A 25,457-nucleotide genomic window follows, 5' to 3' on the forward strand; every position below is an offset into this window, starting at 1 on the left:
CCAACATGGAGTTCCGACTGCTTGACAACTGAGCCTATAAGGTTGGCTTCCCCTGGGGCACAGCCCCTCTACTGCAGGCCCCAGGATAAAGGAGAAAGATACCGGGCAGCCACCTGGCTGGGTCTGGTCACCCTGGGCTCGCTTCTACCCCTGGCGAGGCTGTGGCACTCACCCTTCCTCGCGCTGGAGGGTCTAACACGGATCTTCACCTGCCTCAGCCTCACTCCCCTGAGACCTTTACTGGAATGTCGTGTATCCCTCAGGAAGCTTCACCTGGGCCGTTCCCAGCTGCAGTCCACCCCTCCTGGAACTTACTGCTTCTCTTACTTCCCAAGACACACTGACTTTTCTCCGCAGCACTCACCACCCACTAGCTTGTCACACTTGTTTCACTTACTTTATTGTTTCTTCTCACCAGAATAATCTTCACAAAACAAGATATTCCCATCCCTCTTGCTTCTGGCCACATCCTCTGCACCTAGGACAGTGCCTGGTACACAGTAAGGGAGCATTTGGTATCTGTTGAGTGAATACGTGGCAGGAAGCAGAGTGGGCCTCTGACAACCAATCCTATGAAACTACTGTTGTTTGCAGGTCAAACGTGGGCAAGTATCAGCAACTTCGTGTGGTTCAACCAACTATGTCAGCTGTGACTGGCCTGAGGGAGGTGTTATGTGGGGAAGTGTTTCCCTCTGATTTGCTGTGTGTGCTCTGATTCACAGAGTTCAGATTCTGCTTATGATCTCATGGTTATATATTTCGTGTTTCAATAGACAGTTAGAGCGTGGCCGGTGACAGTGGCAGTCTTGGCCTTCAGGACCAGAGAGATTTCTTTTCTTTTCTCTTTTCTTTTTTCTTTTCTTTTCTTTTCTTTTCTTTTCTTTTCTTTTCTTTTCTTTTCTTTTCTTTTCTTTTTTCCCCTTTCTTTTCTTTTTCCTTTTCTTTTCTTTCCTCTCTTTTTCTATTGCTATGGGAGGAAGTAAGGGTTAATAGACTATAAACTGTGACCAGACATCAGAACCAACACCACTAGGGGCCTTGGCAGAGATGAGATCAGTAACGAGGCTTGTCCACCTCACTGCTCAGGTCCCAGAGGATACAACACCGAGAGTGAGTCCTAATGTAAACTATGGACTTCGGTTAGTAATGACATATTCATATTGGCTCATCAGTGACAACAAACATACCACACTAATGCAATATGTTAATAATGGGGGGAAAGCAGATTAAGAGGGGAAATGGAGAATAAGAGGGGAAATGGAGATAAGAGGGGAAATGGAGAATAAGAGGGGAAATGGAGATAAGAGGGGAAGTGGAGAATAAGAAGGGAAATGCAGAGTTAATAAGAGGGGAAATGCAGAATAAGGAAGGAAATGCAGACTAAGAGGGGATATGAAGACTAAGAGGGGAAATGGAGAAAAGAGGGGTAATGGAGATAAGAGGGGGAATGGAGAATAAGAGGGGAAATGGAGATAAGAGGAGAAATGGAGATAAGAGAGGAAATGGAGATAAGAGGGGAAATGAAGATAAGAGGGGAAATGGAGAATAAGAGGGGAAATGGAGATAAGGGGGAAATGGAGAATAAGAGGGGAAATGGAGAATAAGAGGGGAAATGGAGATAAGAGGAGAAATGGAGATAAGAGGGGAAGTGGAGAATAAGAAGGGAAATGCAGAGTTAATAAGAGGGGAAATGCAGAATAAGGAGGGAAAAGCAGACTAAGGAGAAATGGAGAATAAGAGGGGGAAATGCAGGGTGGCTGTATTGAGGAGGGAGGTGGCCTGTGGGAACTCTGCTTTCCATTCAATTTTTCTGTAGATCTAAAAGTGCTTAAAAAAATAAAGTGTGCTGATTAAAAAACAAATGAGTGCTGTACTGAAATTGTCAGGGTAAGCTCATTAAGATGTAGTTTTTAAGGTATTTTTTTTCCATTTATTTTTGAAAGGTTTTATTTAAATTCCAGTTAGTTAACACACTGTGTAGTGTTAGTTTTGGACGTGCAACCTAGTGACTCAACACTTCTGTACAACACCCGGTGTTCACCATGAGGGCATTTCTTTTTAGAAGAGCATCCTACAGGTTTTCTGACCACACCACCTAGTTCAGATCCAAGGCTTATGGGAAAGCTCACAAGCAGAGGGGGTTTCTTAGAGCACCCCTGGGGAGAGTGGGGTAGGGGCTTGGTTTGGAGCTCAAATCCTCAAGAAGCTGTGGTGGCAAGGAGTGGGGATGGTGTGGAGTTTGCAGGTGAGTGGTGTGAGCAATCAGAACACGCAGGTTCCACAGCAAGGAGAAAATTCTCCCCCCTGGACGAGGTGGGAGTTCTTGTTACCAGCAGGGTCATGGGGACCTACCAGGAGGGCAGGGACTGGAGGCGGTCCAACGAAAGGGAGGACTGTTTGGCACAGACATTATCTAGAATTACTATGCATGGTGGTGATTTTAAAAAGTAGGTGGTTTTTAGTTTTGTTATACTTTTAAATGGACTCTGTCACCCATCGCTTTCCCTTCTCGGCCCACTGCACCCTCACCACGGAAGGAGAAAGACATGGGACTCATGGAACCACCGCCATGGTCAGGGCCTTAAGATTTCACCAAGCAACTCCTCAAGGACTAGGGGAGACAGGTGCGATGGAGCCCCAGCCTCAGCCACCTCTTTATTTACGTTCCATGAGCTTTTTTTTTTTTTTTTTTTTTTTTTTGGTTAAATAGTAAAAAGCAAAGTCCCTTCTGTTTAGGCTCTACCACCAAGAGGCTCAATCTAGATTCATCTTTGCTTGTGTCTCTCCCCCAATATACAATTAATTCTGTTAAAAACGTCATGAGCTACAGCACCTGGGTAGCACTAGCAGCCAAGTTTCTCTTTGTCCTTGGTAAGGGAAGAATCTACGGATCATAGGGAACTGTCCGGCCGCACAAGGACCCCAGCCCAGAGAGGACTCCCCGGCTTTGTCTCCTGAACAGAGACCTCCTGGCAAAGGTGGGCCCTCATGCAGTGGCTCTCCTGGAGTCTGCTCAGATGCTCCAACTGTGGACGATCCAGAAAACTGAACTCCCTTTCTCTGCCACCCGTTTGTCCCATGCTGGTCAGTGAGGCAGCTCGTGTGTTGTCCTTCCAGCCTCCTCGGGCGTTGTTATGAATCCTTGTGGAAAACATCAGCTCCAAGAGTAATGGTGATGAGGGTGATGGTGACAAGCATCATTGGGGCATGCTGTGGGGAGAGGGATGGAGAGATCAACTGGCAAGTGGGTCTCTCCAGCACACCTAATCACTGCCACTAAGGTGTGACTGCTATTTATGCAGGGCATCACTTGAAAATCCCAGAGAGCCAGGCAGTGGGGAGGCGGGGTGGGGGGGCGGGACATTGCACTTCAGTGGGAGCAGAAGCATGTAGGAAAAAGGCTGCTGGAAATTTGGGGTGGTATTTAGCACGGTGTGTCTCCATCAGCTAAGAAAAAACTTAAAGGAAACAAAACAACATAGGACGTTAAGTCAAAATCGGAGGTTCGAATTGTCGCTGAATGCAGTCATAGACATGCAGGTTCCCTGTGGCTACATCTGTGGATGTTTCAAGAAGCAGAATTTAAGTCTTTTGGAAAACCGAACCAGCCCGATCAGCACACAGAAAGAGGGTCGACGTCGTTAGCCTTCAGAGAAAGGCAAATCAGACCCACAGGGAGCTGCCGCTTCGTACGCAGGAGAAAGACAGATGACAACGAGAGTTGGGGAGGCAATGGAAGAGATGGAACCTTCCTACATTGCCGATGGGAACCTAAAGTGGTGCAAGCACTTTGGAAAAACGTTCGGGCAGTTCCCCAAAAAGTTTAAAAGTGAGTCTCCATAGGACCCAGAAATTCTGCTTCCAGGTACGTATCCAGGAGAACCAAAAGCACACGTTCACACAAAACTTGCATGTGAATGCTTCTGAGAGCATTACTCGTTAACAGCCAGAGAGCGCAAACGGTCCACATGCCCGTCAACCAGTGACCGGATAAAGTGTGCTACACTTGTACGGCGGGATAGGATGTGGCCATTAAAAGAAATAAAGATCTGACGCCGGGGACAACACAGGAGAACCTTGAGAACATTATACAGAGTGAAAGGAGCCGGTCACTAAGTGTCATGGGCCATAGGATAGCATTTATACGAAATGTCTAGGATAGACAGAGGAGAGACAGGTAGTGTAGACCCGTGTTAGCCCAGGGCTGGGTTGGGGGAATGGGAAGGGGCACCTCCCCCTTGGGCACCCCCTTCCCCTTGGGCACCTCCCCCCTGGAGCCCCCCGGGCACCTCCCCCTCATGCACCTCCCCCTGAGGCACCCCCCCTCCCCGCCAGGACACCATCCCCTACCTCCCTGACCGGCCTGGGCCTCCTTACTATCCATGGGCTGGGCATCTGCCCCGACCTCCTCCTCCTGCTGCCCCGCCGTGCTTGCTGCCCGGCACCTCTCCCAGGGGTTGCCTGTCGGGGGAAGCCACCCATGCCCGCCCGCACACACCCCCACACCCCGCACAGCACTGCCGCTGTGCTCACACTTCTGTCTGCCACACGGTCACTTGGGGCAGACCCTTAGTCATCCTTGTTCACTTAGCCTCCGGCCAGTCCTGGGTCAGTGTTTAAGGAGTGAACGAGTGAATGAACGGATGCATGTGTCTCCCGAGCTCTAGCTCTGCCAGCTGGGCCCCCGGCTTCTAGAAGTCTCCAGATGCTCCCACCGGGCCCAGCCCACCCGCTCCTCCCTGGGCAGCCGACTCCCTGCTAGTCAGCAGCAGCCCTCAGCCCCCTCTCCTCCTGTGTGCTCTCTGGCTTAGTGGCAGGAGCTCCATCCCCCTGCAGGGACCACAGCCAGGCCAGTGGGTGCCCTGTGGGGTCTCTTTCCCTCCCACAAAAGTCCCCTGGACATCCAGCGTCCCACCAGGAGGCCTGTTGCCTCGTGTTCCCTTCTCCGCCTGCGCACTGTGGCTGACCTCCCTGTCTCCCGCCTCTCACCCGCGCTTTGCCACAGCCCCGCATCCCAACCCCAGTTATGAAGTTCAAATGGCTTCTCTTTCCTCCAGGTAAAGTCCAGACTCCATGCCAAGGCTCGCCGGGGCTCCACCGCCAATGCAGCCGTCTGTCTGTCTGTCTGTCTCTCCTCCCTCCTACCCCTTTTCATCCTTCTCCAGAGCAACCCGATGAGCTCTTTCCTACTTCTGTGCCTCTTGCATGCCCTGTGTTTTGTCTGCAAGCCTCTCCCAACCCTCTTGCCTCCCCAAGTCACTCATAAGCCTTAATGCAAAAGACATTTCCCCCAGGAAGCCTTCCTTCACTGCCCAAGTCCCAATCCGGCACCTCACGAATAAGCCCCCATAGCTTCCTACACCTCACCCAGTATAACCCTTCTCATGCTGTACTGTTGTCTCTCAACAAACTGTCAGTAGAATGAAAGCAGAAACAAAGTCTGCTTGTCCATGGATGTTCCTCCAAAGTCTAGCAAAACCAAGTCCTTACTCAAGAAACGGTTGCTCGTAGTGAGCATGTAGATGCTTGGATTTTTGCTTTTGTTTCTGCTATTGCATAGGCTATTGCTGCCATGTGGGACATCCCAATCTTCATTCCCTGCAGGTCAAGAAGGAGAGAAGCCCCGCCCAGGCCGCAGGCTGACCCACAGTGGGCTCCCCAGAGGGAAGGCTGCCGTGTTGGGCCTTTCCAGGGGTGCTTTGCGTCTGATTGCCTTTCCAAGTATTCACACCCAACTTCCCCATCAGTCACGAGTTTTTCCAAGAGTTACAGGAACCTCCCCCTAAAGAGCGAAGGAAGTTCTCTGTATGTCTGTAAGTGCTAGCTTCAAAATATGTTCAGAGTTCCTCACTTAAAGATCCCAGGACTGGAACTTTGGGTGGTGTCACCTTCCCCGTAGAGGCATCGCTGGGCGGGGGGCTCAGGATGGTTACCCACTGCTCCTCTCTTCCAGGTCAAGGTAGGAAACAGTGGTGGTGTTTGGCAGTGATGCCGAGGTGGGGCTCCAAAGTCTCTGGTAGACCGAGTCAGGGTCAAGGTTAGTATGATGGATTGGAGTCTTGATTGGCAAATAGTCACTCCCTTCTCCCCGTCCCTCCCCACTTGAGGGACATGTGTCCTTTCTGTCTCCCTGCCTTTGGGGTTTGGCCACATGATGTGTGTTGGCTACTGGAGGCTTTGAGCTCCTAACCAAGCCCCTACCCCACTCTCCCCAGTGGTGGTCTAAGAAACCCCCTCTGCTCGTGGGCTTTCCCATAAGCCTTGAATCTGAATTAGGTGGCAAGGAAACAGAGAGGAGCAGCTGGGGAGGCAGGCAGACGACCGGGCCAGTGAGGACTCCAGGCAGCCGAGCCGAGAGAGCTCAGAGTTGGAGACAGTGATCAGAGCGTCCAAACCTGCTCGGAGGGTGCTGAGCTGACTTGCAGAATCGACCGTGATTCAGTGACAGAGACGCTGCCCACGTCCTTGGCGAGAACATACTGGGCAAGAGCCTCAAGGCAGAAACAGCAGCAGGAAGGGTCAGGAGAGAATAACAGGACAAGCATTTGCAAATGTAGACAATTCTTACCAAAGCTTTGCCCAAAAACGAAGAAAAGAGATGGGGCTGTAGCAGGAGGGGGAAGTGGAGTTTAGAGTGATTTTTTTTAAAACAAGCTTGACTGCGGGTGGGAATGATCCAAGAGAGAAAAAGAATCGATTCAGCAAAGATGGGGGAGTGATGGGAGCACCTGGGTGGCTCGGTCTGTCTGACTCTTGGTTTCGGCTGAGGTCACGATCTCAGGGTCATGAGATGGAGCCCTGCCTTGGGCAGTGCGCTCAACGTGGAGTCGGCTCGGGATCCTCTCTCTCCCTCTGTCCCTCTCCTTGCTCTCTCTCTTTCTAAATACATACATAAATAAAAATCTTAAAAAAAATAATAATTGATAAAAAAGATGGACGACTGAGAACACTACAGTCCACCCCCTGTTACTAGGAAAATGTCCAGTGTGCGGGCTTCCGTGTGGGCCTTAGTCGGGTACAGTAGTGGGAGCTCGTAGACAGTGTCCACCAGCTTTTCTCAATAAAACGGGCAGCGCGGTCGTCAACGGAGAGTGAGCATATGTGAGACAAAGAAGAAAGTATGACGGCGTCACCTGGTAGCGTTGAAGGATGAATGGACCCAGGGTGGAGCCTTGCACGCTGGCTAGCGGTGGCTCTCGTGAGCACGTCTACCTACGGCCCAGTAAAGCCTGACAACAGACGTGAGGTAGGGCCTACGATTGGCCTCCTTTCCAGATGAGGAGCTGAACCCCAGGGTGGTCAAGAAAGTTGACCGAAGTCACGCAGTGAGAAGGTGACAGGACCAGGATTTGAACACAGGCGGTGTGGCTCGAGACTCAAGCACCTAGTCACTAGATTAGGCTGCCCCAGGTGACCGCGTGGAAGCCTGCCGTAGACCTGAGCCCCATGACGCGCGGGTCCAGCTACCGTTTGTGGTACAGTCGCCACGTGTCCGCTCCGTGCTGGACGCCTTGGTCACTCGCTGCAGTCACGACTTGAGAACATGGAGGCCCAGAGGGATGCAGCTGTTCGTGAAGAGCTGCAGAGCTGGGAAGTGGAGCCTCTGCGTTTTGAACCCGTGGCCGCCTGACCCCCACACCCACGCCCTGTACACAATGCCAAGGAGCCGTCATAGCACGGGGGTCCCCCGCCCCCCCGTTGGAGCTGACTTGGTGGCTCAGTCCCTCAGGGCCCTGGGCGCAGGCGGCTCATCCCTCCCGTGGATGGTGGAGGGCGGAGGACTGAGGCTTGGGTCTAACAGCGGGGAGAATTTAGAGGAAGGAAGCTTGGAGGAGGATGCAGGTGGCCTCTTGACCACTTTCGGGTGCGTGAGCCACTGGGGCCGGAGGGGGGCTTAGAGGCATAGGGCGGCAGTCCCGGGACCGGGCACGTCTTTCCCTTTTCCCTGAAGCTGTAGCCTGGTATCATGAGCACTCGCTCTACTTACACGAGCATTTCCAAAAACCGTTTTCTCAAGAAACAGTGCTCATGATGCATCATCTACACCGAACAACCACCCACTTCCTCAAATGCAAGGAAGCAGACAGTTAAAAAAAAAAAAAAAAGGCCGAGAGGCTGCAGTTGTTGATCACGACCTCGCCTCCGTGAGGCCTGAGATCCTTTCGGACGGGAACTCTGCTCCTCGCGACGCAGGGCCAAGTGCCACCCAGGATAGTTCTGGTAAGAACCGAAAGCAGGAAAAGCGAGGTGCACCCTTCCGGGAGCAGCAGCCCCTGCGGGCCGGTCGGAGGCCCTGGGGGGGATTTGGGTGCCAGCCCCAAGTGACAAAGTGACAGACGGATGGACGGACCTTTCTCCTGACAGTACGAGGACGCAGGCTGGCAAATCAGCCTCGAGCCCAAGCTCGCTCGGGAAGAGATCACACGGGGAGCACGCACACGGGACCCGGAGGGAGAGCGGCCCCGGCAAGAGCAACGAGGCAACAGGGGAGGGAATCGAGACGGACTTGTGCTTCAGCAGCTACTCACCCCGAGCGGGAGCAAAATGTCCCTGAAGTTGCCAAGAAACTGGGATTTCAACCTGAAAGTGGAGGCTGGGAAAATAGGTACGTCCGTGTCTGCGCGCGCCCTCGCCCTTCTTATAGCTTCTTCTAGCCCAGCGCCCACCATTTGCATGCTGGTCTGCGGGGAGCTTGCGCTGGAACATGGGTGTCAGCAAACCTGAGTTGGGGGAAATTTGCATTCAAATTGGTACGTTGGCTCAGAGTTCCCATCACCTGCAGGGAGGGGGTTCTCCTCTGCTTGGGGTGGTGTGGGAATGGAGCTCGCTGGCCTGTGATGGGCTCGGGCTACTGATCCCACACGGGGCCGAGGGGGTTTTCTCTATTTTTAGGGAAAGGATAATCTTCCTCCTATTCAGACACTTTTCCATATTTTGGGTGGTTTTTCACAGGAGCGCGGAGAGGAGAGTCTTTCTCAAGGGCTCCATCTGGGAAGAAACTCGAGGCGTCCTATTTGTCAGGCAAAAGGAGCAAAAAAATAAGCAAGGAAGACCAGGCAGGAACGTAGAGACCGTTGACGATGGCGTAGAGACCTTTTTGCTTAAAGAGAATGGAAGGGACCGCTTGATGGTGAAGTTGAAAAAGAGAAACGCGTTGGAGATTAATTAAGGGATGGCGGCATGTTTTCTGGCATATTCTGGCCTTTAGTCCGTTCCTCTCTTTATTAATGATGATAGTGATACGTTGATTTTAATCTATGTCATTGGTATCAAGAGTTCCTCTGTGTGGGTTTCTTCCATCTTTTTTTTTTAATTTTTAAATATTTTATTTTATTTTATTATTTTATTTTATTTTATTTTATTTTATTTTATTTTATTTTATTTTATTTTATTTTTTGGTTTCTTCCATCATTAAATCGATCACAGTAATTTGGGGGAGAGCAGTTGGGCTGAAAGCGATTTCCTGGGTTTACACCCCCTCCCCTGCACGGTGAGCTAACCTCCTTGGCGTTAGGTGAGCGGGGAGATGTTTCTTGTGGCTTGGAAAAGTCTTGCTTGGAACAAGGCTCAGGCTTGGTCTTCTGAAGGTGCTTAATGTGTCACGAAAATAAGTGGTGTGTGGCCAAGTCACATAATGGAGGGTTAATGATGTCGGTCTGAGCAGAGATTTGGAAGGAAATCGAGAGTAATCAGAGAAGCCATTAATCGTGGTGTCCAGGGAGGATCCGCAGGCCCCAATCAAGCCAGGAATCACTGCATGCTGAGGTTGGTTCCGAAAATAGGTGGTGTGTGTACCTCCGACGGAAGCAAGAGATTTTTCTTCTAAGGCACGTTGATGCCAGCACCCTTGGCAAATGCTCTTTTTTTTACTACATGTCATAAAAATTAGTTTTTAGACGTAAGACTTCTATGGTTTAGTTCCTTTGGAAGTGTCCTGCTTCTGTTTACGTGGGGTCATCGTACCCTCTCGGCACCTGTGTTTGAACAGGTCTTACTCTCCTGTTTAAAAATAGGAAACGTGAGATTAGTGATTAAATGATTAATTGATTCAAGGGTTACACAATTTTTTTTTTTCCCCTCCAGGGATATGGGAAATGACCATGTTAGAGCTCAGGTCTGCATATTCTCAGAGGTTGGGGAGGTTGGGGAGATTTCGTGATTTCTACCAACGTTGATTAAATCGTGGTCCCGTGAACAGGCTACACGAGAGTCACCTCAAGTACTTGCTCAGAAAGGCCGGTTCCTGGGCCTTCTCCTGAATTGTGAGATCAGACCATCTGGAGGGAGGCTCGTGTGCCTGCAGTTTAGCAAGCCCCCCGGCCTCCATCCCACCCGATGAAGAAGTCCCACTGCAGGGGCTGTGGTCTGAGTTAGTGGCCTCGTAGAGCCCCGTCCCTGGTCCTAGGGGGCACGCCGTCAACATTTGTCGACTGAATGAATGATGGGCTGACTCTGATCAGGTGATATTATTTCGTGTTATTTAACGAAAAAAATAATCCCGTAGTGAAATGCAAAGAAGCCCTTCCCGTTATCCATGTCGTTTACAAGCCTGTCGCCCCCAGGGATTGGACTGCAGCCAAAACACCTTCCACGAGGGTCATGCAGATGAGATCTCAGATCCCAGGCTGGGTTCTCCTAGAAAACGAAGTCACTGGCCCGGCCACAGGACCACCGCTCCCCGCTCTGGCATCCTGTGTCCAGGCATGACGGTTAGAACCGGCTTAAGGGGCTATCGAATCCCCCGGCTGCTACGCAGACGTGCGGAGTCGGGAGTCCCGTCAGGGAGGCCAGTGACCGGCCTTGAGAGGATGAGGGTTTCTCAGCCTGGACGCCACTGGTATCTTGGGCTGGGTAATTCTTCGGGCTGGGGGCTCCTCTGTGTGTGCATTATAGGGTGTTAGCCGCCTCCTTGGCCTCTACCCTTTAGGTGACAGTGACCCTCTCCTACCACCACCACCTATGACAACCGAAAGTATCTCCAGATGTTGCCAGATGTCCGGGGAGAGACGTCTGCCCTGGTTGAGCCACTGGAGGAGACGATCACCCCAAAGGGTGGAACCCAGGTGGCATTTGCCTCCTCATTCACCACTTGGGTCAATTTTCAGGAGAAAATATATGGGGTGGGGAGCAGTAGCATGAGGAGCTCCGCCCCTCCCCCCACGCCCCATCTCAACCAGAACCAGCTGCAAGGCTCTGACCCGCTATGAGGCCCGGGGAGGGATCCCAGCTGTTCCTTTGTGCCAGCTGTGCTTCCAGTTTCCCAGATGCTGGGGGAGGCGAGCCGGGCTGTAGTGAAAGTGAAAGTGTGTGAGAGTGGGGGAGGGGATCCCCTGCACTCCCGCCGCTGGGAGCCGGGGGTGCAGCAGGGCCGGGGCACCCAGTGGGCCACCCCAGGATGACCGGGCCAGGGGCGCAGGCCTGGCTGCGGCGGAGCCCAGAGCACGCACTTCTTTCATCCTCTATCATCTTCTATTTAGTCCCAGAATGAAACCCGATGCAGCCTCCCCGACTCTCCTGCACTGCTACCTGCGTCTTCTCTCCCAAACCCATCCCTCTCGAAGCTCCAGTGAGGGGTCCGGGGCTCAGCGCCACCTTCGGAGGGCATCGGGCCAGAGGACGGCGGCTAATGGGCCGCAGGTGGGCAGCACCTAGTGGGAAGATTACCCGTGAATTCCTGGGCCTCCCGTGTGGCCTCCGACTTTGTTCTCAGTTCCCCCCAAGTCCAAACGGGAAGCAGACACTAGAGACCAAATGGCTCCGAGATTCATAGTGAAAGGAGCTGTGGAAGTGGCGTCTCGACGCTTTCCCCCGCCCCCAACCCCGGCGACATTTAATGTTGAAATCAGAAACAGTTGAGAAACACAATGTCATTATTGTAAGCTCCCAAGTAGGAAAGGGAATAATGCCAATGTGGGGTTTCTTTTCCTCACTTGATTTTTTTTCTCCTCTTTGATAAATCGTTATTTGCCTGAACAGTTGAACAGTTCGTCTAGTTCGGCCCTTTAGAAAATCAGAGTTGGGGAATGAAAACGTTTGTTCCTTAAGGCTGCCACTGCGAGACCAATTTATAAAACCTAAGGTCTTATGCAATGAAGCTTGTTTTATTTTATTTTATTTTATTTTATTTATTTTATTTTATTTTATTTATTTTTATTATTTTTATTATTTTATTTTAATTTTTTTTGCAATGAAGGTTATTATTCTTGTTTAAGGGAGTCGGATTTGAAAGTATGGGTTTAGGATACACGGATGCATCCGTAGATCCGCAGATACACAGCTGTCCCTCGAATCAATAAAAATTAATAAAAGGAAATGAGCAACGTGAACATGAATTTTACAGAAGAGGACGGATACGACCAGTAAACACACGGGAACGTGCGCACTGGCGATGATCAGGACACGCACGGTGCACAGCGCGGCTGTACACGCAGGGCCGCGTGCATCCCTTTGAACGAGCGCCCTTGTACTTTTTGGATAAATAGTAGAGCGACTACTGGCTCGTAGGGTCATTCTGGTTTTGACTTTCCGAGTAACATTCATGCTGTTTTCCAGAGCGGCTGCGCCAGCTTGCGCTCCCCCCAGCAGGGCACGGAGGCTCCCCTTTCTCCGCGTCCTCGCCGCCCGCGGACACCTGTTGTTCCCCGTTGATTTTAGCCGTCCTGACAGGTGTGCGGCGACATCTCATTGGAGCTGCGATTTGTGTTTCCCTGATGAGTGACGTGAGCATCCTCTCACGCGTCCGTTGGCCGTCTGTGATGTCTTCTTCAGAGAACTGCCTGTGCGTGGCTTCTGTCCGTTTTTAAATGGGATTATTTGGGGGTTCGGTTGTAGAAGTTCTTCATGCATTTCGGATACTAACCCTTTTTCGGATCTGTCATTGACCAACATCTCCCCCCGCCCCATTCCGAAGGCCGCCTTTTAGTTTTGTGGATTGTCTCCTTTGCCGCGCAGACTTTTGTTTGGGGGAAGTTCCAATAGTTTATTTTTGCTTTTGTTTCCCTCGCCTCAGGAGACACGTCTAGAAAGCAGTTGCTAACGGCCCATGTCAAAGAGGTTAGTGCCTGTGTCCTCTTCTAGGATTTTGATGGTTTCAGGCCTCACATTTAGGTCTTCAACCCATTTTGGATTCATCTTTGCATACAATGTAAGGGGGTAGTTCAGTTTCACTCTTTTGCATGTGGCTGCCCAGTTTTCTAGCTCCATCTGTTGAAGAGACCGTCTGGTTCCCATTGGATATTCTCTCCTGCTTTGTCAGAGGTTAATTGGCCATAGAATTGTGGGTTTATTTCTGGATTTTCTGTTCTGTTCTACTAACCTGCATGTCTATTTTTGTGCCCGTACCACACTGTCTTGATGGTCACAGCTTTGTAACAGGACTTGAAGTCTGGAATTGTGATGCCTCCAGGTTTGCTTTTCTTTTTGAAGATTGCTTTGGCTGTTCGGGGACTTTGTAGTTCCAAACAAAATTAGAATTCTTTGTTCTTGTCTGCGGCCATACCGCCCTGAACGCGCCCGATCGCGTCAGAATTCTTTGTTCTTGTTCTGTGAAAAATGCTGTCGGTATTTTGATAGGGATTGTATTATTATTTTACAAATGTTTTCCAGGCTTCCTATGATGAACAGGTATTATGTTATTAAAATACCTAAAACTAGGGGCGTCTGGGTGGCTCAGTTGATGAGGTGTCTGCCTTTGGCTCAGATCATGATCCCAGGGTCTTGGGATGAAGCCCCACATTGGACCCCCTGCTCAGCAGGGGACTCTACTTCTCCCTCTCCCTCTCCCTCTGTCCCTTCCCCTATGCCCACCCCCAGCTCATGCACACAGTCTCTCTCAGTCTCTCTCAACTAAATAAACAAACTCTTTAAAAAAATACCTAAAGCTAAAACAAATTCCAAAGTGTTTGGTCACGCATGTTGGTGTAAGATACTACAGGCATCATGTGCTCTTCGGGGATCTACAGCCAGCTGCAGAGGTTGGAACAAGCCAGGACCCACAGCTGGTCATCTGTAGACTTTCTGTACCTCTGGACTCAGGGTAGAGGGTTTTCTTGGAAGAGCTACATGGTCCCAAGGTCACCACGCTATCCTGTTTGAGTACATTTCTCATTTTATAGGAACACAGAAATGCTCATTCCCCAATTTGGGAATCCTGAAGCCATGAAGCTCATAGTGAGCTGGTCTGTTTATTCGGCTTTCAGCTTTGGTGAATACTTTCTTCCCTCTTTCCTTTCTTCCTTCCTTTCTTTTTAAGATTTTATTTATTTATTTGAGAGAGAGAGAGAGAGAATGAGTGGGAGGAGGGGCAGAGGGAGCGGGACAAGCAGACCCCTTGCTGAGCGGGGAGCTTGACCCAGGGCTCAATCCCAAGACCTTGAAATCATGACCTGAGCCAAAGGCACCCACTTAACCAACTGAGGCACCCAGGTTCCCTGGTTTATTCCTTGTTCAAGTTAAAATGTCTGACCTATGTTGTCATCGACTTATCTTTAGGCATAAATTAAGTTCTTTCCACGAGGTGCGTGTGTCTCCTGCTGCCCAGGCCGAGAGCCTCCTGGCCATTTGGGGAAGAGGCTGATGTCAACCTAAAAACAGCAGCAGAGTGAGGGTCGACTGGGAGTCAAGATCTTGTTTTGTGCTCACTCGTCGACAAAGGCCTCCCTGCAGATGCCGGGCAAGGGTGATTTAGAGGCTGCACTTTGTGTTGGATTGGGCACCAAAGTATACTGGGATCGGCAGAGGTGGGCTCAGTGGCTTGGGGTCTGTGTCTTGGAAAACGGGTCTAGAGTGAGATACCCCGCGGTCCTCGCATGGTAGACACAGCCCGAAGTATCTTCCAGTCAGGGCACTCCTGCTGTCGCTGGCTCGCGACTTATGAAGCATCTGCACAGAGTGTCTAGGGGGGGACCACGCGGAGACTGCCTGGGAGCCTCAGGGCTGGAGTGCGGTCCTCTGCATAAGGGGGTGAGCATTCTGGGCTTTTGGAAACATCCTGGCAATGATTGAGGAGAAGCTGGTGATGATGAGGGTCCTTTACCGCAAGGTGCTTGAAAGGAAAAAAAGGTATGACCTCTCGTGAAGCGGCACCATGGCTGGATAACTGGATGCGCAAGAGGTGACGCACCGCCCTGGCTGTGGCCCCAGTGATCGAGACCCATGACAACGGCCCCGACGGTGGAGCCCGGGGCAACCCCAGGGGCTATCCACAGGGAGGCCCAGGCCAATGGAAGGGTTCCTTCCAGGGGATTGTATGTAAACGCTGTAGACTTCCCAGATAGGAACTGAGATATGGAAGTGACAAAAAGAGAAAATAATTTACATTTCTTGTTTTATGCTTTACTCATCACCATGTTTCTCCTGGAGATTTTCTCTCCTTTGAAAGTTTTCTAAAAAACCAAATATCCCTTTACAAAAAAAAAAAAAACAATACCCGTAGGTGTGGTGACCCAATATAAAGAGAGTCCCGCTCTCTGCTCCTGCAGGGCTTCCAGGCTAGTGGGGCACAGACAAGGGGACGACTAGAAGGCAAAGCAAGTCCGGTGATGACACGAGGCAGGTCCCGCGGGAGCCGGGGGAGGGTCCCTGTGGGTAGGAACCCTGGTCCGGCCATTCTTTGCTTGAGGATATAGACTTGTGCTTTCTCTAGCGCATCCCAGGCTTGCCATCTTCCTTGGGCTGGTTTTCCTGAACATAGCTTGTTTCTTGGGAGAAAAAAAGCGTTTTTTTTTTTGCTCGGCTCCTCCCAGTGGAGTCGTTCAACTCAAAGTCCTTGGGCTCTGGCCCTGCTCGCCTGCCCGTTGGTCCCCTGCCGCCCGGCTTCCCCAGGTGCACGCACACCAGGACCCAGCTTTCCACCTGCCCCGAGCCCACTCCATAGGGGGTTCCCTGTCTACAACCCAACTCCTACCCATGCTTTGGTCACAGTGTAGACGTCTTGCCCTCGTGGAGACTCTAACTCTGCAGATCACTAGGAGGAGAGTCCAATAACCCTTTCTCAAGCTGTTTACGCAGAGAAGCTTAGAGGTTAGAGACCGTGGACTTCCACTGAGATGAGCTCAACGAACGTCCCCGACCTTGCCTCTGTGCATCCACACGGCCCAACCACTGCTTGGTTTTCTGAGCGTAGACATTCGCCTTGATCTGAAAGACGCAACACGGGTGCTCTGGGCCCTCCCCGGAGAAAACAAACTCGAACAGCCCGTGAACATTGTCTAAGGGACGAATTGCGCGTTGAATCTTCCTCGAGAGGCGTGTCGGCCGGTAGGAGGGTGTGTGGTAGAGAAGAGAATCCGTGAGCTTAAGACAATCCTGCTAATTTGCAGTGAATCCCAGGGCAAGTTGCCCACTTATTCAATAGGATAGTGATACAGATGTTGAGAGGGAAAAGAATATTTTGTACGCATGGCACATGTTTGGTGTTCAGCAAACACCTATTCCCTTTCTTTGTAGGTAATCTCATTTCCAATTCAGGTCAAACTAGGGGCTGTACTTGGACCAGGTGACCTTGGCACCCTCCCAGAATGGGCCCGCCGAGTTGTGCTTTCCCGTCACACCCTCGGTTTTCATCTTCACCGCAAGTGATAACGTCACGAGATTTTGCCCCTGATTGTGTTGGAAAATGAGAACGAGGTGTGGACAATGCCCCTGGGACCCACACTCTGTGCGAGAAAATCCACTGAGAACTCAGCACCCGGAAACACCCCGTGTGTCGGGAGGGAGGGCGCTTTCTCCTTTCTGCACAATTGTGCGAGTCCTCACGTTTTTTTGTTTTTGTTTTTGTTTTTCCTTTTCATCTCGGCTGCCCGGGAGCTCAGCGCTACCCTGAAGCTCCTTCGCCGCTTTTGCCTCTTCAACTAAAACACTTCATAGCTTCCTTTGCCTTTGATACAAATGTGCACGTTCACGGCAAATGAGTTTTCTGTTTGTCTTTTTTTTTTTTTTTTGAGTTTTCTTTTCGGATGTGAAAAGCCAGTGAAGCCTCTGAGGAAAGGAGGGTAATCCCAGGCGCGAGATGAGCGCACAATTCCCCGGATGTACCGTGGTTATGTTTCCTATTGATTAGTAGCAACCGGGCATTAGGATTTTTTTTTTGAAGAACCGGGTTCTGAGACTGTGGGTGCTGAGAATGCGGTTGGTTTTTGTTTTGTTTTGTTTTAGTTTATGAATGAAAATGCAGCCCTACTGCCACCTACGTTTTTTCCCTGGAGTTGCAGATGTGGCGTCTTCAGGACTTTGGGGCCGGTCCTTTCCCCCGTTGGCTGACTTCTGTGCGATAGATCCTTTTCTAGAAGCATCCTCGGTGCCGTGCTTCTCACGCTGGTGACCCGCCCCAGACCGGCACCTCCATCTTTCTAAAATGTATGTCTTAGGCTTTGGTGCCACCACATTTTCCCCCGTAAGCTGTGGGGTGTCAGTCACCAGGACTGTGACCGACTCAGGTGACAGCTGCTTCACTTCCTCGCTTCCTCCTGGGGCTGCCCACCCACCGGTCCCCAACGCGCACACGCGGATCTAGGTTTTCCAGGTGGGGCCGGGGACGCTCTACCGCTGGCCTGGCCTGTGGCTCCCGAGCCAGATCCGCGAGCTTCCTTGCAGGCTGGGGAATCTCACAGCGAGAGGGGCAGTGCTGCCGTAGGAAGGCTCTACGGCTACGCAGAATGGTTTCACTTTTTTTAAAAAAAAAAAACAACCCTGTTGAAGACGACGAAAAGAGTTTCCTGATAGGGTGTGAACTGGCCGGTTCGAGAAGAAGCCGGCCGGCCGGCTGTGTGGCGCGGCGGTTGGGACGCTAGCTCTGGAGTCCCGCTGCCCAAATTCCACCCCGCCATCGGGGCTCACCGGCTGGGTGGCTTTGGTCCTCAGTTCCCTCGTCTGTAAAATGGGCACAACCCTAGTGCCAAGCCACGTGGTTACCGTGAGGACTAGGGGACGCGATCCTCGAGCGCCTGTAGTGTGACAGCGAGCCCTGGTTCGCGCAGCACGAGTATCGGTCGTCTTCGCCGCCGCGTGGACGTCCCCACGCTGTACCTATGATACCAGCTGCCTCCGACAAGCCGGGGCCGAAAGGCACAGCCGGCAGCGCCAGGGGTTGCCTTGTCCTGGTCCCGTTTAGTTCGTCTGTGCTTCCTTTAGGCGCGGTCTTGAGGGCATCGCCCGCGGCGGGGCCTGGCCCGCAGCAACCGGCCCGCGCGCTGTTGACCAGCCACCGCTTCTTTCTTACTCCCTTGGTCTCCGGGCTGCGGAGGTGTGGATTCCTTCCTTCCTTCTTCCTTCCTTCCTTCCTTCCTTCCTTCCTTCCTTCCTTCCTTCCTTCCTTCCGTCTTCTTTCCTCTTTGCTTTTCCTTTTATTTTTAAAGATTTTATTTAGTATAGAGGGAGGGAGGGAGGGAGGGAGGGAGAGTCCGAGCGAGGGGAGCAGCACAGGGAGACGGAGAATCTCAAGCAGGCTCCAAGCAGAGCGTGGAGCCCGACGCCAGGCTCGACCCCGGGGCCCAGAGATCAGACCCGAGCAGAAATCAAAAGCTGGTGTCTTCACCGACTGAGCCACCCACGTTCCCTCCTCTTGCCTTTCTTTCTTTCTTTTCTTTCTTTTTCTTTCTTTCTTTCTTTCTTTCTTTCTTTCTTTCTTCCTTCTTTTTTCTTTCTTTTTTCTTTTTTTCTTTCCTTCTTTCTTTTTTCTTTCTTTTCCTTCCTTCCTTCCTTCCTTCCTTCCTTCCTTCCTTCCTTCCTTCTTTCTTTCCTTCCTTCTTTTTTCTTTTTTCTTTCCTTCTTTCTTTCTTTCTTTTTCTTTCTTTCTTTCTTTCTTTCTTTCTTTCTTTCTTTCTTTCTTTTCTTTCCTTTCTTCCTTCTTTCTTTTTTCTTTTCTTCCTTCCTTCTTTCTTCTTTTTCCTTCCTTCTTTCTTTCTTTTCTTGCTTCTTTCTTTTTTCTTTCCTTCTTCATTTCTTTTTTCTTTTCTTCTTTCTTTCTTTCTTTTTTCTTTTCTTTCTTTTTCTTTCTTTCTTTCTTTCTTTCTTTCTTTCTTTCTTTCTTTCTTTCTTCTTTCTTCTTTTCTTCCTTCCTTTCTTTCTTTTCTTTCCTTCCTTCTTTCTTTCTTTTTTCTTTCCTTCCTTCCTTCCTTCCTTCTTTCTTTCCTTCTTTTTCTTTTTTCTTTCCTTCTTTCTTTTTCTTTCCTTCTTTCTTTTCTTCCTTTTTATTTTTTTAATTTTTTTAAAGTTTTTTTTTCAATTTTTTATTTATTTATGATAGTCACAGAGAGAGAAAGAGAGAGAGAGAGAGAGAGAGGCAGAGACACAGGCAGAGGGAGAAGCAGGCTCCATGCACCGGGAGCCCGACGTGGGATTCGATCCTGGGTCTCCAGGATCGTGCCCTGGGCCAAAGGCAGGCACTAAACCGCTGCGCCACCCAGGGATCCCTATTTTTTTAATTTTTAATTTTCTTTCTTTCTTTTCTTTCTTTCTTTCTCTTTCTTTCTTTCTTTCTTTCTTTCTTTCTTTCTTTCTTTCTTCTTTCTTTCTTTCTCTTTCTTTCTTTTCTTTCTTTCTTTCTTTCTTTCTTTCTCTTTCTTTCTTTCTTTCTTTCTTTCTTTCTTTCTTTCTTTCTTTCTTTCTTTCTCTTTCTTTCTTCTTTCTTTCTTTCTTTGTCGTTTCTTTCCCAAACCCTTTAAGTGCTTGAGTTATAACTTTCCGGGAAGCATGACAGGGAGCTGGGGGTGGGTTTCCTGCTGAGTGCCCACTGCAGAAATGTCACAGTCCCCATGCTGTGGTGATAGGAGAAGTTCCTCAAACTTCCCCGACTCTGGAGAGTAACCCTGGGCGGAGAGCAGGGCCTGGAAGGCCCTCCCCCATCCCCGAGGAGCCATTTCCTCTGGAGGAGCCACTAACCTCTCCTGCCATCACAGGTGCCAGGGATGCCTGGCCTCTGGCCGCCGCGGTGAGGCCGCCGGCCGTTTGTTCGGGCCTCGCTGGAGTCAGTAGCCGACATTTGTGATCACTTGTGTGTGGGTGACAGCAGCAGCAGGCTGGATTTTCCGGTGCACTGTAAGAACCTCACGGTCGTGGCCTACCATGCATTTTCAGATCGTTATTTTTAGATGTCATTATGAAGAAACAGCAGGACCTCCACAGTGAGGCTCCTGGCCTCCCTTGGCCTCAGGTCTGCTGTTGTTGCAACCCGCGGGTTTATGTGAGTGCGTCCTTCCCCCTGCTTCTGCATCATGCTCCGTGTGCTTGGATATTTAGAACCAGAAACCCGTTTTGCTGGGGGCGGGTCGGGGTTAGAAATCTTCCCATGCACACAACCCGGGGTTACGATGATCACCGTCACCGGGTAGAGCTGTGTACCCCAGGCCCTCCCCGCCGAGGCCCCGTGTGCTGCACCTGCCACCAGCCCACCACCTCCGCCTCGGGAGCCGTTCTGAGTTCTCCCACTCGGCTGGGTGGGGGGGGGCGGGGGGCAGCTGGCCTGATTAGCCTGGAACGTGGGGTTTTCCTGAGATATGAGACCCTCGGGATGAGAACCAGGAGACTCGCCCTGGTGCTGGGGCTCAGCCTGAGAAAAGAAGGTATTTTGAGAACATCGTGACAGGTGCTCTGTGTATCTCTCAGACTGAATTTTGAGGCCACACAAAATTATAGGAAGATTTCTTTAAACCTTGAATTGTTCTGTGCTTAGTGCCCAGGGTCAGAAGAAGTCCTTCCCCATCCTTTCTTCAGTCTACCTGCGTCTGCAATGCTAGCTTCCTCTGCCTTTTATGGAATTGGTTTATTTCCTGCTCATACTTCCTCTGGAGGGATTGGGAGCTGCCCCTGTCAGCCACACGGTGGGAAACTTCCTTCCAGACTGACACCAAAGTCCCTGCCCCGGGGATCTCTGTATCTGCCCCCTAGGTTTGCCCTTCTGCTTCCTGGATTTTCTTTTCGACTCCTCACCTCCGCCTCCTGTCATCACCACGGCCACCACCATCTCCTCCAGGAAGCCTTCCTGGATGGCCCAAGTCGGATTAGACCTTCCTGCTCTTTTTTTTTTTTTTTTTTTTAAAGATTTTGCTTATTTATTCATGAGAGACACACAGAGAGAGGCAGACGCACAGGCAGAGGGAGATGCAGGGAGCCTGATGCGGGACTCAATCCCAGGACCCCGGGGTCACGCCCTGAACCAAAGGCAGACGCTCAACTGCTGAGCCCACAGGGCGTCCCAAGACCCTCCTGTTCTGTGAAATTGCACCACTTTGCTCATTTTCCTCCTGTTGTGCTTGACACGTATTTATCAGATGCCTACTGTGTGCCGGGTGCTTTACTAGGCTCAGGATGTAAGAAGGCAAAACAAAGATTAAGGTCTTGACCTCGAGTAGCAGCTCCCGGTGTCAATGGGGAGACACCCAGAGGGGAGCAGGGCTCACCCACTAAAGAGAAGCAGAATTTCCTAAGTGAAGTAACTGCGATTGTGGGATTTAAAACGCTTCTGTAACTACAGCTTCCTTTGCCCTCCCCCCGCCCTTGAACCACAGCCTCTAAATACCTACAAGGGGCAGGTTTTCACTTGGTGATTCAAGTGTGTTCTCTTCCAGGAAGAGAGACGGTGTAGGATGGCAGGCTGCTATTCCCACCAGCCGCCAGTAGACGGCGTCTGCAGACAGTGACCATAAACCTGGGTGTTTCTATCAAAGCCCTGGATTTAACCCTCTCTGGGCAGCATAGTGTTGTCTTCATTTTCTTTTCTTTTCTTTTTTTTTTTTAAGATTTTATTTATTCCTGAGAGACACACACACAGAGAGAGGCAGAGACCCAGGCAGAGGGAGAGGCAGGCTCCATGTAGGGGGCCTGACGTGGGACTCGATCCCAGGACCCCGGGGTCATGCCCTAGCCCCCCAGGGGACCCTTTATATCTTATCCTTCTGTGCCTGAAATGCCAACAGCATTATAATGAAAGCAAAAGATAATTTAGTCCCTTTTGTATCTTTTACAGATAAAAAGTTTCTCTTGAAAGAGGAAAAAGAAAAAACAAACGCACACACAAACTCCAGTTAAATAAGAAGCCAGACCTGAGCATAGTTGGGGGATAGAGACGTCTAGGAACACGGCCTTGAGCCCAAATAAGCCTGGATTTGACTTGAGCTGTGAGCTCAGTCTCTGGTCACCTGTTTGATCTGCGGCACGTAAGCTTCCACCTCACTGTGCCTGAGTGTTTTTATCTGAAAAATGGGGCCGGTAGTCTCGCCCACTTCATAGACCTGTTATAAGCCTCAAATAATGTGCATCGCGTCTCTTGACAATGGACTGCCGCTGTTATTACTGTTGGTGTCCCTGCTTTGATGGCCTCACCTCCCGTGATCCATTCTCCGCCCTGCCCAGCAGCTTCTGGTCCTGAGTGAACCGTGTCACCCCGTATGACTCTACCATCCCTCGAAGTCCATGTCCAGGTTTCCCGGGCTGTGGTGCCCCATTCACCCCCTTCAGAAATTCTCTGACTTCTTTGAGTTCCCCCCCACCCCCCGTTCCATTGCTTCTATGACATTTTCACTATTAACCCCCCTACGGCTTCCTTCCCATAGAGTCGTCTTTCTGGCAACGTAGCTCAGCTGAACCCTGGAGCTCCTGCCTCTGTCCCACTGTCAAGACCACAGGGACAGTCCCCTGACCCTGTTGAAACCCCACGACCCACCTCCTGGGGGCCTGTTCCTGGGCAGCTGAACGTTGCTGAGGAACATCAGACCCCTGAACCACCAGGATCGATTGGATTTGTGACCAGTCGTACTGGGTGGACGTTCAGCAGGGCCAGACGGGCCTACTGCGCCTACCTCACATGTTTACTGTCCTTTCCTCTGAACTACCTCCTCCACCTTCCCCCTCGCTTCTATATTTCATAGAGAAACACATGGCAGCTGTGTGGCTACGCCGTCCTTTCCCTACCGCCCGGTGCTTCCGTTGCCCTAGCTGTCGCCTCCTGCACTAACCCCCACGTCGGGGCCGCGGGGACCCCCCATCTGGAGGCCCGGCCCTTGGGGGCTCCTGCTCTGGTTGGGCTGCAGCCGTGTTCCCCTTCCTGGGGTGAGGCCCCTGGCCGGGTCGGGGAGGGGACACATGCTCTGCTTGCCTCTAGGCCACGTGGGACCGCAGCGTTCCCTCACGATTGCCCGGAGCCGCTTCCACACTCGCACGAGTGTTTTCCTGGGTCCCCCCAGGGCCTGACCACAGGGAGGCCCAGGGCAGAGCTGGCGGGTCGGGGCAGGGCAGTCCCCAGGCATGTGTGGGAGGCTCCCCCCTGTGAGAAGCGGGGCTGGGTGCACAGAGGAGGGGTGTGGGGTGCAGGCCGGGCCCCGTCCGTGTTCCCAACGCCCAGCTGGGTCGCGGCTTGTCCTGCAGGAACCCCATTAAGCACCAGCGCACACCCTCCACCAGGCAGGTCATCATCGAGATCGCTAACGCCCCGCACCTCGGCGGGCCCTCGTGTCCCTGGGTGGCGCTGTGGCGTCCTGCGTGCTCGGCCGTCATGTGCTGTCACAGGACCCCCCCCCCCGGCCTCCCTCGGCCTCGCGGAGGCTCCTTCGGAGTCTTCGGGGTGGAGTCCCCTGCTCGGCCAGGCCCCCCAACTCCGGGCAGGACCAGCTGCCCCGCCTGAGGTGCCTGAGCCAACGTGACAGTGTGGAACCTGCTGTGCCAGATGGCGGGGACTTCCCGGGGCGTGAGCGCAGAGCTCTAACCCACTCGGGGGCCCGGCTGACCGCACGGCCTGCGCGTCTTAAGGAGGCCGCCCTGGCCCAGGCCTCAGCCCCTGGTCCCTGTCTCTCCCCGCCAGCCGGGGGACCGCAGTGGGGCCGCGGCTTATAGCTCCATCGGCACCATCTCCCTGGAGCCCCAGGCTGCTCGCGGCCCCACCTGGGTCCCCCGGGCTTCTGTCTCCCGTGGACTGTCCCTCCCCGCCCACCCTGGGTGCACCTGCCTTCCCAGAGGCTCCACAGCCCCCGCGGTGCAGACGCTGAGGCCCCGCCGCCCCTCCACCCGCGCCCTCTCTCCCACCGCGTGTCCCGTCCCCCAGGGGAGAGCTTTGGGGCGCCTCGCGAGCAAAGCCTCCAACCTGAGAACTTGGTCCTCTGGGTGCTGCGTCTCCTGTGGCCACTTGCCAAGCAGTCGTCCCGCCTCACTCGTGTCCCGTGTCCCCGGCTCTCGGCGCCACGGCCGGACTCGACGACCTCGGCACAGAGGCGGGCGCCGTCAAGCCTTCTTTGAGCCCTTCGGCATGTGGCGAGCACCTGCCCCTCCGTGGCGCTGCCCACAGGGCCCGTGGCCCAGCCGCCCTCGGGACTTCACCTCGGTGCCCGGGTCGTGGCCCGGCCGGTGCGCCCCCGTCTCTGGAGCGCGGCTCCCGGGTCCCTCCGTGGCCCTTCCTCGCCCGCTCGCTTGCAGCTCAGGTGTCGGCCCTCGAAGGGCTCTCGGGTGACCGCGGGGACAGGCCCTCTGCCCTGCTGGGCTGTGTCCCAGTGTCTTACGGGACTCTCTCCATGACACTTTTTATACCTGAAACTGTGTTTCCTCGTTCACGTGCCTGTGGCTCCAACCGCCGAGGCCGTCGTCTTCTCGAAGGCAGGGCTCCGTCTGCTTTGCTCCCTTTCGCTCACGGCCGCGGGGACAGTGCCCGACACACGGCTGGGGACAGTGGCCAGGGACTGGCCTGCGATCGCTGGCTCCCTCCCATCCCGACGAGGGGAGGAAAGTTAAGACGAGACGGATGCGGGGCTTTGGGCCGCCCTCGGGGGTGCTGAGCGGCGGAGGGCGCGGCCGCAGGAAGGCAAGGCCCCTCTCTCTCCCTTATGGGGCCGGTCGGGGAGGGTGCCCGAGGGGTGACCCGCCCTCCCACCGCCACCCTGGTCGGAGTGGCCTGGGCACTGAACGTCACCTGCCTGACCCAGAGAGGCGGTGCTGGCTCCCTCGTGGAGGAGGACGCGGGGCGTTTGGTTCCTGAAGCCAAATGGGAAAGCGTGCCCGCCCCTCCTGGAGGGATGTCGGGGCTCCGGCAGCCGAGCGGGGTCACCCTGTGACCAGGCTTCTTGGGGACCCAGACCGAGTGTGGCTGTGAACCCCTTCAGCTCAGACTCGGGGGCCGGGAGCCAGGCTCAGCAGCTGCCCCCGCCTGCCCGGGGGCTCCTTACCGGGCGGCGCCAGGCGGCCTTACCCAGGAAGCCACGCATCCAAGGTCTCGGTCTGCGTCACAGTCGGAGAGCTCAGTGCGCGGCTGAGCCGGGGAGCGAGGGCGGGCAGGGGACCCGAGGACAGAGGGGACGCCAAGCACTTCTGTGGCTCCTGCAGAGGGACCACAGCATCCGTCGGGTGGTCTTCCTTCTCGTCGCCTCTCCCCAGGCACCCCGGCTCCACCCTCCCTGCTCTGCCCGTGGCCAGGACCCCTCCTCAGGGCCAGCTGTGTGGCCTCGGGACCCGTGCAGGTGCACACAGCCCCTCGCAGAAGA

General features: G+C 52.8%; 1 protein-coding gene and 1 long non-coding RNA gene across 4 annotated transcripts in view; one reads left to right on the forward strand and one right to left on the reverse strand.

Moving 5' to 3' along the window:
* Nucleotides 1-2,276: 2,276 nt before the first annotated feature.
* On the reverse strand, nt 2,277-9,288 carry LOC144324331 (uncharacterized). Its single transcript, XR_013389869.1, has 2 exons — nt 8,529-9,288; nt 2,277-3,210 (listed from the first exon to the last, which is right to left on the reverse strand). It is a non-coding gene; the product is annotated as an uncharacterized LOC144324331 (long non-coding RNA).
* The window catches only part of ARHGAP25 (Rho GTPase activating protein 25), a 90,608-nt gene continuing 73,230 nt past the window's right edge, over nt 8,080-25,457 (forward strand). For 2 of the 3 annotated variants that reach the window (XM_077915695.1, XM_077915698.1), the window contains exon 1: nt 8,105-8,605. In XM_077915695.1, coding sequence (XP_077771821.1) covers nt 8,545-8,605 — 61 coding nt within the window. In that variant the 5' untranslated portion in view covers nt 8,105-8,544. Of the gene's footprint in view, nt 8,606-25,457 lie in introns of all 3 variants that reach the window. The other variant, XM_077915696.1, reaches the window with a different exon arrangement.

This window comes from Canis aureus, chromosome 11 (genome assembly GCF_053574225.1).
Source record: "Canis aureus isolate CA01 chromosome 11, VMU_Caureus_v.1.0, whole genome shotgun sequence".
Classification (NCBI taxonomy): domain Eukaryota; kingdom Metazoa; phylum Chordata; class Mammalia; order Carnivora; family Canidae; genus Canis; species Canis aureus.